Source organism: Vigna unguiculata, chromosome 7 (assembly GCF_004118075.2).
Source record: "Vigna unguiculata cultivar IT97K-499-35 chromosome 7, ASM411807v1, whole genome shotgun sequence".
Taxonomy (NCBI): Eukaryota; Viridiplantae; Streptophyta; class Magnoliopsida; order Fabales; family Fabaceae; genus Vigna; species Vigna unguiculata.
Window position 1 is genome coordinate 21,479,554 of NC_040285.1, and position 19,729 is coordinate 21,499,282.

The following is a 19,729-nucleotide window of genomic DNA, read 5'->3' on the forward strand; positions in this document are numbered from 1 at the left end:
ATAGATCCTTCATCTACCAACTTATATTTAGAATGAATTCTTAAAAAATTAGTTATTTACTAAACTTAATAGAACTTTATAATATACAAATGTATAAATATAATAGTACAAGTAAAAATTTGATTATTAGTCCCCCTTATGGAATTTTGCAAAAAATATAACCCTGTTGTATTTTAATTTTTTTATAAATTGATAATTGATAATGTAATGCAGATAAGAGGCAATTATTATATAGTTTGTCACAAGTAAAAAATAAATAAATGGCCGTGAAATATACAGCCTGGTAAACTGAATTATATGTGACACATTAAAAATACAAATAATTTGACCACATGATTGTTATATAAAATAAAGATAAAATATATTAAAAGTTACATTTTGGAATAAATTTATTGAAATACTTGTTTTGTTGTGGTATGAAAATAGGGAGGAAAGTTGTGTATACATCAACATCAAGTAATTAAGGCTAGTGAATGAGTTGTGAATTATGAGACATCATAGTTAAATAGATTTTGTCGTAGAGTGATCCATGTTAACAGGATTCAGCTGGTTACAAGTTACAACTCTCAACTCTTCTTCAACTACTATTTTCTCTCAATCTAACCAAACCAAATTTTAACCAAACTTTTCTCTACTTTCATCCATATATCAAACTATAAAATTCATTATCTCTTTCCATCCATTTTTTCTATAACCAAGTTAATTCATGATTTTATCATTGAACTATTTCATGCATATCAAACTATATACCACTCTTATATTTATATATATTGAAAAAATAAAAATATGTAATAACAACAATATATAAAGAAGTCATAAAAATGAATTAATGTATTTTTTCTTTCACTTTTTTAATTCTTGAACTGTCTTTAGGTACAGTTTGTCTTTTTCTTTATTTATGTTCCTTGAAGATGGACCTTCTTGGCAGTGTCACTTTACGTGCAGGAGAGAATTGACATAGAATAAGAAACCTAAGTCTTTTAACTCATTAATACATAATTAAACATATATTGTTGAAAAGTATGAGTGAGCAAGAATAAGAGCAAAGCAAGAGCAGAATTTAATACTACTCATCAAAGCTAAGACTATTATTATATTATTTTGGTACCAAGTAATTGAGTTAGACTTTAGACCTCTTTTAATCGCATTTATTATACTTGTTTTCAGATTTTAATTTTCAAGAACATATTTGTGAAGTATTAATATAATAGCGTGTTCAACAAAGTCCAAGCCAATTCCGCTCCAAGGATAGAGAGAGATTCCCGGAGAACCGTGCGTGGGCTTAATATTAAACCATTGATAATCTCAATTAATTAATGCATCTTTAAATCTTAATCACGATATCTTCTATATAAAAAAAGTAATGATCCGTGCAAGACAACTCAGCCCTCTATGTGTTTTATTCAAATTATTGGACGAAAATCGAGAAGGAGAGAGATTAATGTAATGATTTAGCACCATTTTAAGAACAACTTCTTAGTATTATAAAATGTGGGTACTATGTCTTAAACTAATAATTTTGATTAAAAAATAATATTAAAAATAATGATAATTAACACATTAAAGTTGTGTATTTATTTATGAATGTATTTGAATACAGGCACAAGATACAGCTGTATTTATAACATTGGCCTTCTCATATCTGTTGTGTATAATATAATGTATTTTAAGTTGGTCAAGCCACGCTAAGATATGAAGGTCCATTGAGTTATTTGCCATTAGGATCAAGTACTATTTTTAGAACTGGTGCTGCCTTTAAAATATAAAAAAAAAAGAAAAAAAAAAAAGAGAGAATAAGAGTGAATCAATGGGAGTGAAGATATTGTTTGAATCAATGAAAACTACGTAATTACTTTTAAGAAAATTATTTTATCAAATAATAAAATTATTTTAATTTAATAAATAATAAAATCATGTAATACAAAAAATTATATTGATGACAAATGAGTGAACAATAATAAAAACTTTCTCTTAAATAAGTTTCTTGATTTTTATTGGTCAAGAGCAACCTTTTGTAGACATACGATGTTTTTAAAATACTGCTCCTTAAAAACATCTTAAATGTCTATTTAAAAAGAAAAGTTAAACAACGCTATAAACTTAATGGTCAAGAATGGTTTTATGAATATTACAAACAAAGTACCCACCATTGTATTTTGTTGACTAAAGTTTTAATCTTCAATAATTTAATTCTGTGTATAATACAAACAAAAATGTTCATTATTTATACATTTTAAACTAATGATTTACTAACTTTCTCAAGAAATAATAATAACATATAGCAAAAGGACAGCGTAAAAATTGTCATTCAGTGCAATCCTACACTAGCTAAGGAGTCATGTGCACTTCAATTTTTTGTTTTAATTTTCTGTGTTTCTTTACGTTCTTTAATAGCAGTTTAAAAGCATATCCTTATTTATAATTTATTTTTTAAATGCTAATCAATTATTGGTTTCTTAAACATGTTTTTTCTCCTTGCACGGATCAGATCATGTTGGATGATGGTTATCAGTACCTGGAAAATAGAAGATTTTTCAGATAATCGGTCACTGTTGATGTTAATATTGGTAGACTAATATGATATTATTAATTAAAATATATTAAAAAATATGATAAAAAAATATCTGATGGAATGTGATTTTTTTTATGGAAGATAAAGTTGAAGAAGTATTATGATTATGTTGCATTTATTTGGTTGGTTAAGGAGAGCAATAATTATGGAAACATAGGAGACTTAAATTGATGGAAGTAGATTTTAGGATTTGAAGAGGAACAGGAACACTGGTATGATAGCTGGCTCATTCATATCATACTTGTACCATCGATAAGATAAATAATGGAATCGATCATTAGAATAGATGCTACCCTCATTAAAATGTGGGCCACATTACCCACTTCTCTCATTAATCACTTCCATACAACTCTCTTCTTTTTCTGCAAACACTTCTTCCCAAAATCAACTCAGATCAAATTTATATACGTCCATCCAAATTACCACTTAATACTCTTCTACTGTCAAATTATACCAACAAGAATCACTGGACCGGTTATCACGTCATAATTTTTGGACTTTAATTCACATATCTCTTGGATCGAAATCAAATAAAAAAATAATATTTTATTTAATATTATTTTAATATAAATATAATTAAAACAAAAAGATATAATTTTTGTTTAATCAGAAGTATTTTTTCTTAAGTTTCTTCTTTGTGTACGAGGGAATAAATTTTATTACAATTCAGAAGATCTTTAAAATTATTTTCAAATTATCACTTAATACTCTATTTTTTTGTCAAAATATACAAGCAAACTCTCAATGCTGCAAGAATCATAAGACGACTATGATGTCATGATTTTCGGACTTCACCTCACATATCCTTTGAGTCAAATTCAAATAAAAAATAACATTTTATTTAATATTGTTTGATGTAAATACAATTACAACAAAAGACACATTTATTGTTTAATCAGAGGTATTCTTTTTTAAGTTTCTTGCTTGTTTATAAGGGAACGAATTTTGTTATAACTGAGAAGTTCTATAAAATTATTTTCAAATCACCACTTAATACTCTCTTTCTGTCAAAATATACCAACAAAATCTCAATGCTACAAGAATCATTAGAAGGCTATGATGTCATGATTTCCAGACTTCACCTCACACATCCTTTGGATCGGATTCAAATAAAAAATAACATTTTATTCAATATTATTTAAATGTTAATACAATTAAAACAAAAAGATACATTTATTGTTTAATCAGAGGTATTCTTTTTTAAATTTCTTGCTTGTTTTATAAGGGAAACAAATTTTGTTACAACTGAGAAGGTTTTCAAAATTCTTTTCAAATCACCACTTAATACTTCTTTTTTTCAGAATATATTAATGGCATCTAAGTGCTACAAGAATCATTGGATGATTATGATGTCATGAATGATTTTTGGACTTCACCTCACATATCCTTTGCATCAAATTCAAATAAAAAATAACATTTTATTCAATACTATTTAAATGTAAATACAATTAAAACAAAAAGATACATTTATTGTTTAATCAAAATTATTATTTTTCAAGTTTTTTGCTTGTTTATAAGGGAACAAATTTTGTTACAACTCAGAAGTTTCTCAAAATTCTTTTCAAATCACCACTTAATACTCTTTTTCTTTCAAAATATACAACCAACATCTTTGGGCCACAAGAATCATTGGACGGCTATGATGTCATGATTTCTGGACATCACCTCACACATCCTTTTGATCAGATTCAAATAAAAAAGAACCTTTTATTCAATATTATTTAAATGTAAATACAATTAAAACAAAAAGATACATTTATTGTTCAATCAGAGGTATTCCTTTTCAAGTTTCTTGCTTGTTTATATGGGAACAAATTTTATTACAAGTTCCTCAAAATTCTTTTAAAATCACCACTTAATACTCTTTTTTTTTTCAAAATATGCAAACAACAGTTAAGTGCTACAAGAATCATTGGACGATTATGATGTCATGATTGATTTTCGAACTTCACCTCACACATCCTTTGCATCAAATTCAAAGAAAAAATAACCTTTTATTCAATACTATTTAAATGTAAATACAATTAAAACAAAAAGATACATTTATTGTTCATTTATTGTTTAATCAGAATTATTCTTTTTGAAGTTTTTTGATTGTTTACAAGGGAACAAATTTTGTTACAACTCAGAAGTTGGTCAAAATTCTTTTCAAATCACCACTTAATACTCTTTTTCTGTCAAAATATACAAACAACATCTCTGTGCTACAAGAATCATTGGACAACTATGATGTCATGATTTCTGGACTTCACCTTACACATCCTTCTGATCAGATTCAAATAAAAAATAACCTTTTATTCAATAATATTTAAATGTAAATACAATTAAAACAAAAAGATACCTTTATTGTTTAAACAGAGGTATTCTTTTTTAAGTTTCTTACTTGTTTATAAAGGAACAAATTTTATTATATCTCAGAAGTTCCTCAAAATTCTTTTCAAATCACCACTTAATACTCTCTTTTTTTTCAAACTATAATAAAGACATTTAAGTGCAACAAGAATCGTTTGACAGTTATGATGTCATGATTGATTTTCGGACTTCACCTCACATATCCTTTGCATCAAATTCAAATAAAAAAGAATCTTTTATTCAATACTATTTAAATGTAAATACAATTAAAACAAAAAGATACATTTATTGTTTAATCAGAATTATTCTTTTTCAAGTTTTTTGCTTCTTTATAAGGGAACATATTTTGTTACAACTTAGAAGTTCTCAAAATTCTTTTCAAATCAACACTTAATACTCTCTTTTTTGTCAAAATATGACAGCATCTTTGTGCTACAAGAATCATTGGACGGCTATGATATCATGATTTCCGGACTTCACCTCACACATCCTTATGATCAGATTCAAATAAAAAATAACCTTTTATTCAATACAATTTAAATGTAAATACAATTAAAACAAAAATATACATTTATTGTTTAATCATAAGTATTGTTTTTTCAAGTTTCTTGCTTGTTTATAAGGGAACAAATTTTGTTACAACTCAGAAGTTCCTCAAAATTCTTTTCAAATCACCACTTAATTCTCTCTTTCTGTCAAAATACACCAACAACATCTCAGTGCTACAAGAATAATTGGACAACTATGATGTCATGATTTTCGGACTTCACCTCACACATCCTTTGGATCTGATTCAAATAAAAAATAACCTTTTATTCAATACTGTTTAAATGCTAATACAATTAAAACAAAAAGATACATTTATTATTTAATCAAAGGTATTCTTTTTCAAGTTTCTTACTTGTTTATAAGGAAACAAATTTTGTTACAACTGAGAAGTTCCACAAAATTATTTTCAAATCACCATTTAATACTACCTTTCTATCAAAATATACCAACAAAATCTCAGTGCTACAAGAATCATTAGAAGGCTATGAAGTCATGATTTCTAGACTTCACCTCACACATCCTTGGGATGGGATTCAAATAAAAAATAAACTTTTATTCAATATTGTTTAAATGTTAATACAATTAAAACAAAAAGATACATTTATTGTTTAATCAGAATTATTCTTTTTCAAGTACTTTGCTTGTTTATAAGGGAATAAATTTTGTTACAACTTAGAAGTTCCTCAAAATTCTTTTCAAATAACCACTTAATACTCTTTTTCTGTCAAAATATACCAACAACATCTCTGTGCTACAAGAATCATTGGATGACTATGATGTCATGACTTCCGGACTTCACCTCACACATTTTTTTGATCAGATTCAAATAAAAAATAACCTTTTATTCAATACTATTTAAATGTAAATACAATTAATACAAAAATAGACATTTATTGTTTAATAAGAGATATTCTTTTTCAAGTTTCTTGTTTATTTATAAAGGAACGAATTTTGTTACAACTCAGAAGTTCTTCAAAATTCTTTTCAAATCACCACTTAATACTCTCTTTCTATCAAAATATACCAACAATATCTCAATGCTACAAGAATTATTGGACGACTATGATGTCATGATTTCCAGACTTCATCTCACACATCTTTTGGATCGAATTCAAATAAAAAATAATCTTTTATTCAATACTGTTTAAATGTTAATACAATTAAAACAAAAAGATACATTTATTGTTTAATAAGAGGTATTCTTTTCTAAGTTTCTTGCTTGTTTATATGGGAACGAATTTTGTTACAATTGAGAAGTTTCTCAAAATCCTTTTCAAATCAACACTTAATACTCTCTTTTTTTTTCAAAATATACTAACAACATCTTAGTGCTACAAGAATCATTGTAGGACTATGATGTTATGATTTTCGAACTTCACCTCACACATCCTTTGAATCAAATTCAAATAAAAAAAAACCTTTTATTCAATGTTGTCTAAATGTAAATACAATTAGAAAGAAAAATAAATTTATTTTCAAGTTTGTTGCTTGTTTATAATGTTGTGTTTGGATTGGGGTGTGAATTTGGAGGAGTGAATTTGCGTTGATTTGAGTTATTTGTTAGTAAAGATGAGGTTATTTGGATCAAGGGAAAGATGCTATGATTTGAGTGGATATGAACGGGAAGTTTATAAAAGTGTTTATGATGTGATTGATAATATTTAATAAATTATAATTTTTAATGGAGTAAATTGTATGATTACCATTTTACCTTTTATTATAAATAGAAGACATGAAATTAAAATAAAATTAAAAATATTATTTAAAATTAGAAAAATATAATATATTAATATTGTCATTAATAATTTAAAAGAAATTATTATTATTTTCAATGATAACTTGAAATAATTTATAATATAGACTATTTAATTATATCTCCACATTTATTTAAATTTAATTTAATTTATATAATTAATTTATCTATAAAAAATATTTATTTAAATAATAATAATATTATTATTATATAATGATAATCATTATAATAATTATAATAATTATTATTATTAATATTAAAAAATAGTAATTATATATATATAATTATTATATACATTTTATTACAAAATACTAATTATTATAATAATAGTATTTATTAATATATATATTTAAAATATAAAATAAAGTAATATAAATATAAGTAAATTAAATAGTTAAACATAGAAAATAGAAATAATAGAAATAATGAAGTAATTTTGACTTGTTTTTTCATATATTTCTCTTGATTCTAGAAAGCTAAAATCTGCTATTGTACAAATTTGTTCTTTCAAATTAGCATAAATTAATAAATTAATAGAATAAAATACCGTAATTTATTTTCCATTTCCATAAATAATACAGATGCAAATCCAAACACAAAAGAGAAAATATTTTATTACAACTCATAAGTTACTCAAAATTCTTTTCTTTTTTGCTACTTTATCCCAACATGAGAAATTGGTCCAGGAGAAGGTAGGAATCTCATTTTCCCAATGCTTTTTCTTTTCTTGTTGGTTGTTGTGTAACAGAGGAGGCATTGGTATTTAAGGAATGGATGTACATTTTTTTTAGATCTTTTAATTAAATTTGAACTTTTATCCCAATTATCAGCGTTGACTTTTGAAATAAATATGATCGAGTGAAAAACCATTTTTCACCAAATAAACTACACTGAATATAAGGTGGTAAAATATAATTAGCAGTGATAATTCTAAAAAAGTTATATCCCATGCACATGGTGTGGTTGAAAGTAAATTGAAAAGAAAATATTTGAATGATTTAGAATTTCGATGGAAGGACGTGGAAAAGAGTGTAGAGTTGCAGGCGAATATAATATAAAAAGGAAAAAAATATAAATAAATTAGAAGTGAATTAATGTGATGGTGAAAATGTGGTCCCTGGGTGCATCCATCCATCACCATCTCTGGAGATGAAGCCATGCAACGGGAATCATGAGATTCCCTTCCACACCCATTACGGTAGGCATGATAACACCTCATCAAACCACCACGACTCGTCTCGTCTCAACGGATAAGACCATCATCAAACGCCGCCCATCCAACGACTCCAACTCACTCATGTCCACGTGTCCCTCCCTCACTCACCGATCCTGCACCCTTCGCAAACCTCCTCTCCATCCCACCTATTTAACCCTAGTTACTTTCTAACCTCCCCGGTACAACACAAACTCCTTATCCTCCTCACCCTCACTTTCTATTTCTCTCTCTCTGTCTGTGCCAACTTCAACAACTCCACAGCACAACCTCGCTATTCCAATGGGGTCTCAGATCTAGACGCTGCTCTGTTCTTAGTATTCCTATTATTGTCGCTCTTGTTCTTCATCTCCGTTGCTTCCAGAACGACAGCGTTTTCGGTTATATTCCGTTGGACATGCGGCCCAAACTAGCCTACTCCTTCCCCGAGGAGGTGCTGGAGCACGTGTTCTCCTTTATCGAGTGTGACAAGGACCGTGGCTCGATCTCCCTCGTCTGCAAGTCCTGGTATGAGATCGAGCGCTGGTGCCGCCGGAGAGTCTTTGTCGGAAACTGCTATGCGGTCTCTCCAGCCACCGTCGTCAACCGCTTCCCCAAAGTGAGATCCATCACTATCAAGGGCAAACCGCACTTTGCTGACTTCAATTTGGTCCCTGAGGGTTGGGGCGCTTACGTCGGCCCTTGGATCAAGGCCATGGCGGCTGCCTACCCCTGGCTCCAGGAGATCAGGCTCAAGAGGATGGTCGTCACGGACGAATGCTTGGAGCTTATCGCCAAATCGTTCAAGAATTTCGGTGTGCTGGTGCTCACTTCTTGCGAGGGTTTCACCACTGATGGACTTGCTGCCATTGCCGCCCATTGCAGGTTTCATAGCTTATTCTTTTGTTTCCCCTTTCAGTTTGCAAACTCAATTTCAAAGTGAAATGTTGATGAGATTGGTTTGATTACCTTTTCTTTTTGGTGTTAAAAAGGTTAAAGTAAGGATCTCACTGGAAAATGTTTGGAAATTATAAGAAATCGTTCATAACATTTAACTTTTTAAGTCTTTTTTTTTTTTAAGTTTTTTAGGAGTTTATGTTAATGGTGGGAAGATTTTGACAATCTGATAGAGTTGTTTGTTATTCTATTCTGTTTTTGATGTGTCAGTATTGTTAATGACAATGACCGTTGTGTTGTAATTTGGTTCAGTGTGATTCTGTTGACTGCATTCTGTATTTTGTCTAAGTAGTTTTTTTTTTTTTTGACTTTCTGAACATGGTTCTGATAAATCCATTGTGGTAACAAATTGTAGGAATTTGAGGGAGTTGGAGTTACGGGAGAGTGAAGTGGAGGACATTTGTGGGCACTGGCTTAGCCATTTTCCCGATTCATACACATCCTTGGTTTCCCTTAACATTTCTTGCTTAGGCAATGAGGTGAATCTGTCTGCCCTAGAGCGTCTGGTTAGTAGGTGTCCCAATCTGCAGACTCTCCGCCTCAACCGTGCTGTGCCCCTAGATAAGCTGGCCAACCTTCTTCGCGGAGCTCCTCAGTTAGTTGAGTTAGGCACAGGAGCCTACACCAGTGAGATGCGACCGGAGGTCTTTTCAAACCTGGCTGAAGCATTTGCTGGGTGCAAGCAATTGAAAAGCTTGTCTGGATTTTGGGATGTGCTCCCCTCCTACCTTCCAGCTGTTTATCCCATCTGCTCCAACATGACATCACTAAACATGAGTTATGCAACTATTCAAAGCCCTGACCTTATCAAGCTTGTTAGTCAGTGCGAGAATTTACAACGGTTATGGGTAAGTCTGATCTATATATTCTTTCCGTTCTTATTGCATGTTTGTGTTTGTATCTTTGTTCACTGTTTCAAAGCAGTTCTCTAAATTCCCATGCTGATGATCAGAAGGTATTTGTGGAATAGGTGCTGGATTACATTGAAGATGCTGGCCTTGAAGTGATTGCTGCGTCGTGTAAGGATCTGAGGGAGTTGAGGGTGTTTCCGTCTGATCCATTTGGGTTAGAACCAAATGTGGCATTGACCGAGCAGGGCCTTGTTTCTGTGTCTGAAGGCTGCTCCAAGCTCCAGTCCGTTCTATATTTTTGTCGTCAAATGTCTAATGTAGCCTTGCTTACAATTGCCAGGAACAGGCCTAACATGACTCGTTTTAGACTGTGTATTATTGAGCCACAAGTTCCAGACTATCTTACCCAAGATCCTCTGGATGCTGGTTTTGGAGCTATTGTAGAGCATTGCAAGGATCTTCGTCGCCTTTCCCTTTCTGGGCTTCTCACTGACCGCGTGTTTGAGTATATTGGGACTTACGGTAAGAAGCTTGAGATGCTTTCTGTGGCTTTTGCCGGAGATAGCGATTTGGGACTCCATCATGTGCTGTCTGGGTGTGACAACCTTAGGAAGCTGGAGATCAGGGACTGCCCCTTTGGTGACAAAGCCCTCTTGGCCAATGCTGCAAAGCTGGAGACAATGCGATCCCTTTGGATGTCCGCTTGCTTGGTGAGTTATGGAGCATGTAAACTTCTGGGTCAGAAATTGCCGATGCTTAATGTTGAGGTGATTGATGAAAGAGGACCTCCAGATTCAAGGCCGGATAGTAGTCCTGTTGAGAAGCTATACATATACAGGACTGTTTCTGGGCCAAGATCGGACATGCCAGGCTATGTGTGGAGAATGGAAGATGATTCTGCGTTAAGAATTTCTTGAGTGATTTTGCTGTGGAACGAGCAATGGGATTTATTATGACAGAGTTGTTGATGCAGGTACATGCCTAGAACTGTTGCTGTTATGGTTGGTGTTTGAGCTAGTTACAGGAGGAGGTATATGACATGAAAAGGCTTGAGCTCGATAGCCATTCGTTTTACTCTTTGGCTGAGCAAGGAGACACCAATTCTGATAAAGAGATCGGAACCTTGTTGTTAGATGTGGCATAGGATAGTTTTTATTATTTATGGACCCTGTGCATACTTTTATATGCATGTTACCCCGCTCTTACTAAAATATCGGTGGACTTTGTTATTATCATTAAAATTATGCGGTGGGAAGGAATAAAAAAACTTAGTAATTATATTCTAATGCAAACCTTATTTGTTGTTTTCAACAATGTTGAAGGATCTGATTTAATTATGCCATGTTTTCTTTTGTTCTATTTAGAATCGATTGGTGCTGTGCAGTAAACAATCGGAATGACAACAGGGTCGCCCCATGTGAATGGAGAAATGACTTAGCCTAGTGGAAAGGTTTCTGCATTTTAAAAGTGCGGTTCCAACTTTCGATCGTTTTTTACTAGAATATGCATTCAATTTCATTTTGGTTGCCTACACCAGACTTTGTGATAACTTTTTTCGTTCTAGAGAATATGGTTAAAGCTGAAGTTAGTAGTATAATACGCAAATTCACCCCAGTAAAATTCACCTGTATGCTTGTTCTAGTCTCGTCGAACTTCGTAGTTAAGATGAAATTCTCTCAAAGTTTTTAAGGTTTGTTAGCTTTTGGTTTAGAAAGATCGATTCTATAAAATAATCAAAAAGCATAATTTTAAAAGTATAGTAAAATAGTTAACCTTTTAGAATGAAATTTTGGAAGTTAATTTTTGATCTTTAGGAGTTTTAAAATGGTCATATCTGCTCTGGTCTCTGAAGTATTAGAAACCATTTATCGTAAAGTAGCACGAAATCAATCATACCGAGTAGTTGTTCCAAATATTCGAAACCCTTTAAATTTTATTTTCCACGACTTGTGAAGAACCTTTTTGTTTACATAGGGTGTTTGGGATACAACTTCTTTTATAACAATTTTGAAACCAATTCGTATTCTGCAGAAGTATTTTTTTTAAGAAAAACAAAATACAGTTAATATAAGTATAAAAATGAGTAAAATAAGCTTATTTTTGAATTTGATCTTATAATCTAAAAATGAAAAATAGTTTTGTAAAAGCAGTTGATGTAGATGAAAAAGGAGCATTATTGAGGTTGAAGTACTTGTTGAGCCGCGGTGCAGACCTGTCATCAAATTTGAAAACCTCGTATTCCTTTCGGTCATAAACTCGTTGCTGACTTGCGGGTGTTTGCAGTTTTTTTTTTATTAGAATTATTTTTGTTTGAAGTTCGTAGAGTAATAACTATATTATTATATTATGAAATCGTTTTTAAAAAATGTTTGAGAATTATAAAAATGAATAGGGAAAAAAAATAGAAATAAAAAGAGTAAAGAAAAAAAGTAAGAGAGGTAGTAAATATGGTGAGAGTAGAAAAGAAGAGAAGAGGCACGTGATAGATTCGGTGACATAGGATGGGTTCATCAGCTTTTTCTCTGCATTCACCTCCATTACTATTTTCTAAGACGCACCACCTCATCATATCTTCCTCTTTTCTTTACTATTCCTAACACACACCACCCACCATCACTCTTCCAAAAATTAAAATTAAATATCACTATTTTAACTATTTTATTTTATCTCAACACAATTCATTAATGTTTGTATATAACATAATAACGTAAAGATATATATAATGTATAAGGTGGCATCATAAAAAGAGATAAATAATGTTTAACGAATCATAACATTGTTAAAGTGTATAAAAATAAAAAATTAATTACCTTATTCTCGTACTTACTTTTCTGCAATAATGAGCTTAGCTTTTATATCTATCGGAGTATTTCCACAGTGCACATAATCCATTACATAATATTAAATATAAAGATTTCATAAATTTATTATTTTAAGATTTTGAATTTTAAATATATCTAAGTTGGTCTGAGGTTTTATTATTGTTGTATATGGATGCATTTTTTCCTTAGTAAATCTTTGAATTAGTTGTTAATTAATTTAATATGAAGTAAGATTAGCAGTGTGCAAGAGTGAAGAGAGGTAGAAAGAGGTGAATAAATAAAGAAAAGAAAAGAAAAGAAAAGAAAAGAAATAGGGTTTGTTTCATTGGATGATGATGGCCACACGTTTCAAGTTGATGATGATGATGATTTTTATTCCCTTATTACTATGGTCCTTTCATCATTAAATTCACTCTCATATCATTCATTCTCATTTTACCACTCTTCTTTCCCACTCTCATCATTATATTACACTGCCAAATGGATGCTGCATCATTACAAAACCCAGTCCCCTTTAACTTTACACATTCAAATTCCAATTAACCATTTTCATCATCTTCGTAAAAACATGCCAAATACACTTATCTCTCTCTACCATTCATCAATACACACTTATGATGTAACATCTCATTTTGTAACCGTTCTGAATTTCAATAAAAACTTCGGCTTCTTTTAGAGTGCACACCCACTAATTATCATGATTTTATACTTTAATTACGCATTAGTATAATCTTTTTTCACGGCAGTAATCAATTAATGCCACCGAATATTACTACTACTCATAATAACCACATAAAAAAAGTTTGCAAATCTAGTTTACCAAAATTAGGTTAATTCAAATGTTGGAGTTGTTATGATTGGCAGATCTTAAACAAAACCATAATTTTGATTAGAAAAGCTATTTTGTCTTCGATAAACAGTGTGCTAAAAAAGTTCATCCCTGGCTGACGTTATTTTCCACACAAGTAAAATCAATACTTTCTTAAAGTTAGCAAAAACCAGAAAAAAGTTTTTACAACACCACAGCACTGTGGACCCACAACTACTACCTACCCCTGTGTTTGGTTCGAAGAAAGAGAGAATGCCAGAGAATTGAAAAAAAAAAGTTATTATTTTTCACTTCAAAGCATCTCCAATAATAAGAGTTTTTTTTATTTATTTATAATATCTTAATTCACCTTCATAATACATGGATTTATCCTTCTAAATATTATTGAAGAGGATAGGTATTGATAATTCGGTATGTGTTAATAATTTTTGGGTTTAATTACAGTTATTTAAAAGTATGAAAGTTAAATAAAGATTGATGTTGGAAAAGGAAGGTCAAAATAGAAGGAAAAACACTTAGCTTCCTTCCTCTTCTCTTCTTTCAATTATTTTGCTATTCTGAGTAAAATTTAAAAGATTCCTTTCTCGTCTCCTCTCTTTTTAAATCATATTGTAAATTATCCTAACCAATAAAACCTCAACTATCACTCTCAATAAAGTTTGTTCTTTGCTACTTAAACTTTTCTTATTTATTTAAGTTGGGTGTTTTCATATTTGTAACTTTGAATATGTCAATAAATTGATATCTGTTATACAAATAAATGGAATAATTTGTAAAAAGTGAGAATTATGGAAGATAGAGTTAATTTTCAGTAGGAAAGAAGTTTAAAAATGATATGAATACAAGATTGAATTGAAAAGAAAAAGACAGAGATTGTGTTAAAAAGGTGTTGCCAATAGCCACTTCCGAAACAGAAATTTACAACAAGATCTTCAACGTCACTAACAATCTATGCTTTTGGGGTCATAATGGTCAAACGTAACGGAATACTAATACTGCTATAGCTTATGATGGGCCGGGCTAACATTTATGGGTTTGGGCCTGGGCATTTCCTTAACTTTGCACAAACGCAAAACTTGACTCTTAATACATGAAAAATTGTATTTTTTTTTTTGAAAAGGAATCGTAAAGTGGGTTTAATATGCTCTTTGCATTATTAATGTCACATTCATGGTAGTAAGTACATGAATCGCGATTTTCGTATGTATGCTTAAATCTCACTAAATATGTATTTGGATTTTAAAGTGTGAACCAACCCGGTTTGATAAAAAAACCTTAATTTTGTTTTCTTTGAACCGTGAACACAACAAAAACATGCGGACATGGTTTCTCTGCTTCTCCTCAAACCATTTTAGCATGAACTCAGTGAAACTAAAGAACAACAAGAGTAGCAAATTGCGACAAGAGTGGGAAAGCAGGAGTCTTGCTTTTCAAAATCGGCTAAATAAAAAAGAGAGTTGTTAAAACTAAACCTTACAACACACCCTATTGGATGAAATCTGGAAGTAGTTTTGATGATATTAAACACTATGTTGTGAAAGTAAATGTTAGTGTTCAACTAAAATATTTAGTTTTACATGATATATATATATATATATATATATATATATATATATATATATATATATATATATATATATATATATATATATATATATATATATATATATATATATATATATATATATATCTCAAGACAATAAGCTCTTGTTATTAAGAGTTACGAGAGAAGTAAATGATTAGTCTTTAATAGGATTAAATGATACATCTCTTTCAAAGATAAAACAATTCAATAATTGATATTGATCAAATGATCAACTTGTAGATCTTATTAGACAAATATAATATATTGTTTGACTCGTTTTGTTGTCAATATCTTGATTATTTTTGATTTGCTTAGTTTAAGAGTTAAATGAAACTAACAAAATGAAATGATAAAAGTGTTTCTACATAATTAAATTTAAATTGAAGGATTTTATAAACAAAATCATACATCTTAAAATTCAAATTACTTTAATTGTTCACATTCATTTTATCTCTATATATAGAAATATCATATTTGCACTTATAGAAGCCTGACATTATTTAAATTTTCTTGATCTTATATCTAATATTATTTAATTATGCTGGTAATGTGATAAATTCGTATAATTTGTTGAAAAGGTTTCTTTTAACAATGAAAAATTCTAAACATTGGAGAAAATATCAAGTTATAGATTAAAGCTTCAAACAAAGATATTTCGTGATAAAAGAATATCGAGGAAGATTATCTAAAGATGAACTTCAAGACTCCATCAGAACTTTCCTCGTATGCAGTTTCAAATAAATTCATTTTGAAACGCTTCAATGGTCATCTTTTCTATAATTATAAAAATGGATTGAAATTGAAGAAACAAATATAAATAAAACAACATAAGAACAAAATATGAATGAAAACCAACAAGTGAAAAAGAAAAAGAGAAAAAAAAATTCAAATGACTGAACTTAAAACATCTACAACAATTGTCTAGTTTATGTAAACAATGAGTGTGAAAAGATATTGGAATAATTTTCACTTTGTGAACTTTACCCTAGTGTGCTTTGGATGTTCTTTTTTTTTAAGAGTTTCTCTTTACATTATTGAAAGTCGTTAATCTTAAGGGAAGATTAAGAACGTATAACTTATAGATTGTATACTCATCCAACCTAAAGAGATTTGTGTGCAATATAAGTGAATACTTGTTTGTTTTGATGGCTCTTTGGTGGTATAGTTATGGAGGAGAATGTAAAAGGCTACAAAAGGTAGCCATAAAAGTTTTTAGCCTCACAAGTAGTGCAATGTGGCGTGCATGGAATTTGAGCACATTTGACCAAGTACATGCTAAGAAAAAATTTATTGGAACAACAAAAATTAAATACTTTTGTGTATGTAAAGTAGAATCTTCAACTTAAGATGAGACAAAAAAAGTAGAAGAGAGGAGGGAAAAAATTACGATCACATATGTTTATTGAATATTGAGTCGAATGATGAATGTATTATTGAAAAAAAATCTTGTTTATCTACTGATTCTTCATGGATGAATTAACATTGAGTATTTTGATGTTGAAGAGGGAATTCTAATAAAAAACGGAAAAGAAATAATTATTTTTATTTAAAGTTTTTAAAAGTTAAAACTTGAAAGTTTAATAAAATAGAACTAAAAATTTCTGTTTTTCTTTAATTCTAGAAACATAAATGTCAAGATCAATGGAAAATTTATAGTAAAAGGCGAGAAAGAAGTTAAAGACATTAAAAAAAAGGTAAAGAATTTGAGTAACATAGATTTTTTGAGGTTGTTTAGTATGTATAAAGAACAATCATAATCTGCAATAATTATGCAACAACAACAACAATGAAACTTATTTTATAAATCACTATAATGCATAACTTGTTTAATGTTAAATAACCATAGGAATTTTATGCAATGATCACGCTACTTTTTTGAAGATTATATTACTGAAATTGTATATTAAATATGGATATAAATGCATCCGCTCTTTTTTACTGTAAAATTGTTTTGTTATTAATTGTATCTTTACATATTTATATTTATATTTATATATTTAAATATGTGTTAATTTTTTTAATGTTTATGAATCTTATTATTAATAATATAATATATCCGATCTCGATTCAATTATTATGGTCACATTTTTTTAAGAAAATTTTCTGGTGCACCAAATCCAATATTAAAAAAAAAAAGATACATTCACATAGTTATTAGTATTTAAGGTATTCATAATTTAAAAAATAATGAGTATAACAACATTTCAGGAGTTACTATGAAATTACTGGTGTCAGATATTTGAAAAAGGTAAAAATAATTGATTATGAAGAACAAAAGTGTATATAAATTATGCCTGTAAACTAACAGCAAGGAAAAGAAGAAGTTTTGGTTTGAATAAGATTTGGGCGTCTTCTTGTACCCAAATACCTCATCTGGCTTTATAGAAATCTCATAAGCATGGCTTTTCTGCGCTATCATACAAATACTCTGATAGGGTTTTATTCTTATCTGCTCTTTTAATTCCATTTCATATTCATGTGACCTTACATCAAACCCTAAAATTAGTAAAACATGAAGTCAAGTGAAATTTGAAGATCTAACTTTGAAGCAATCAAAATTGGCCACCACTCATTCCATTTAATCACGTACAAAAGGGCCAAATTATAGTTTATAATTATACAAACGAGCAATTAAAAACACAAAACACCAAAGAATTGTCTTCTTAGGTGCACATAGTTAGCTCTAATCAGCAACTGCTAATAATTTACTATTGTTTTTGTGTTTCATCTTTCACAAACCGACCCTTAATTCTCATTCTGCTTTCTGCCCGAACTTTTCGTGATTCGTATCTGATGTGCTTCTCATACCTGTTTCCACGTCAAGCATCATCAAGATCAAAACATAAAAGTATGAATAAATTATAATTCTTTAAACTTGGCATTTAGTTTTCAAAGATTTCGGCACCGCATAAGAGGTGCATTAAATTTGTATCAAACAGATTCATAATGTAAACCACACGTGGCAAGCAAAGGAGTACCTTCTTGTTTTCTTCTTCTCTCTGTAACGCAATAATGCTGAATCTCTTTCATGACTCGTTAACTCACAAGGAGTAGCTTTAGGAGTAGTAGGAGACAAGTTTTCAGGCTTAAAATAATTTGATGCTTCTTCTTGGTTGTTACAATAGGTGTGACTTGCAGGGATGCTAATAAAGCTTGGATCTTTAGCTGAAACCACCTCGCCATAATCACTCACTGACGTATCACAAGGAACAATTTGATTTGCACGGTCACTGCTTTCTCCATGCCAACAAAACACACCTGCCTGCACCTTCGGAATTTCAACCAAATTAATCCATTCACATATTCAACCCTCAAAACCACTGACAAATGAAATGTAAGGTTTACCTCGTATGAAGGAAACATATTGGTCTCTATGTCACGTTCAAAACCAGTAGACAAATTTTCAAATAGCTGTCGTGGTTCAGCATCTACTTCTCCATGAATCAAGTCAGGCTCCAACTTTATTAGTTCACGAAGCTGACTCAGAATCTCTTCTTTCTGTCTCCCGCACGCACCCTTACCATTCTGATTCAATAACAATATCCTGAAACATGTCAAAAAAATCGTAGCAATAATACTCAAGGATTTTCATGTGCACTTTTTAACATGAAAGCGAAAAAACATACCTTGTAAGAAGAGGAAGCGATGAAATCTTGAAGACCAAACACAGAAGGAGCATTCCACACGTGCAAATCGTGATGGGAACTTGCTCCCTCAGTTGAAAGCAGAGATTTTTGAGTGAGACCCAAAATCATTAACATCTGAGTGACAGAAGGGCAGCCAGAGAAAGCCTGAAGGGGTTTCCGTTGGTGTTGGTGAGACAGCAAGTGGTGGTTATGTGTTTGGAAGTCACAGTGGTGGCAGAAAACAGAGTTCTCAGAATAACAGAGCACCGATGCAGGGGAATCGCCACACCCATCACAGAGCTGTGTGCGCGAGTGCTTGGAGAAAAGCTGGTTTTGGAAGTGAACTTTGCGGTCACAGAAAAAGCATAACTTTGCAGAATCGGCTCTGCAATATAGAAGAGCAGTGAAGTCCCCACAATAGTCGCATGTTCTCTGTTTTTGATTGGGAGAAACACTCATGTCTTCTTCCTCTGAATAGGTGATGAATGGCAGACACAGTTTACGCCAAAACCTGTGTTGGTTTGGAATCTGAAAGAAGGGGTTTGAGTTTGAGACGTGGCTTCAGCGTTCCAACCATGTAAGGGGATATAATCATTTTGAAGAACTACTATGAAAGGGATGTTTGACTTAGTAAAAAGTAC

At 30.6% G+C, this 19,729-nt stretch overlaps 2 protein-coding genes across 4 annotated transcripts; one reads left to right on the forward strand and one right to left on the reverse strand.

The window, feature by feature from the left end:
- Positions 1-8,610: 8,610 nt before the first annotated feature.
- Positions 8,611-11,567, forward strand: LOC114191518 (protein TRANSPORT INHIBITOR RESPONSE 1-like). Its single transcript, XM_028080729.1, has 3 exons — positions 8,611-9,303; positions 9,731-10,223; positions 10,346-11,567. The coding sequence occupies exons 1-3, from the start codon at positions 8,837-8,839 to the stop codon at positions 11,141-11,143; spliced, it is 1,758 nt and encodes a 585-aa protein (XP_027936530.1). The 5' UTR covers positions 8,611-8,836; the 3' UTR covers positions 11,144-11,567.
- A 6,332-nt stretch (positions 11,568-17,899) lies between these two features.
- Positions 17,900-19,711, reverse strand: LOC114189938 (zinc finger protein CONSTANS-LIKE 13). 3 transcript variants are annotated; one of them, XM_028078667.1, is made up of 4 exons: positions 19,089-19,711; positions 18,808-18,987; positions 18,441-18,724; positions 17,900-18,270 (listed from the first exon to the last, which is right to left on the reverse strand). In XM_028078667.1, exons 1-4 carry the CDS (start codon positions 19,545-19,547, stop codon positions 18,171-18,173), a joined length of 1,023 nt encoding a protein of 340 aa, XP_027934468.1. In that variant the 5' UTR covers positions 19,548-19,711; the 3' UTR covers positions 17,900-18,170. The 3 variants fall into 3 exon arrangements, with proteins under 3 accessions (XP_027934468.1, XP_027934467.1, XP_027934469.1); XM_028078666.1 differs by having other exon boundaries at positions 18,441-18,730; XM_028078668.1 differs by having other exon boundaries at positions 18,441-18,730; positions 18,808-19,006; positions 19,089-19,705.
- Positions 19,712-19,729: the final 18 nt, after the last annotated feature.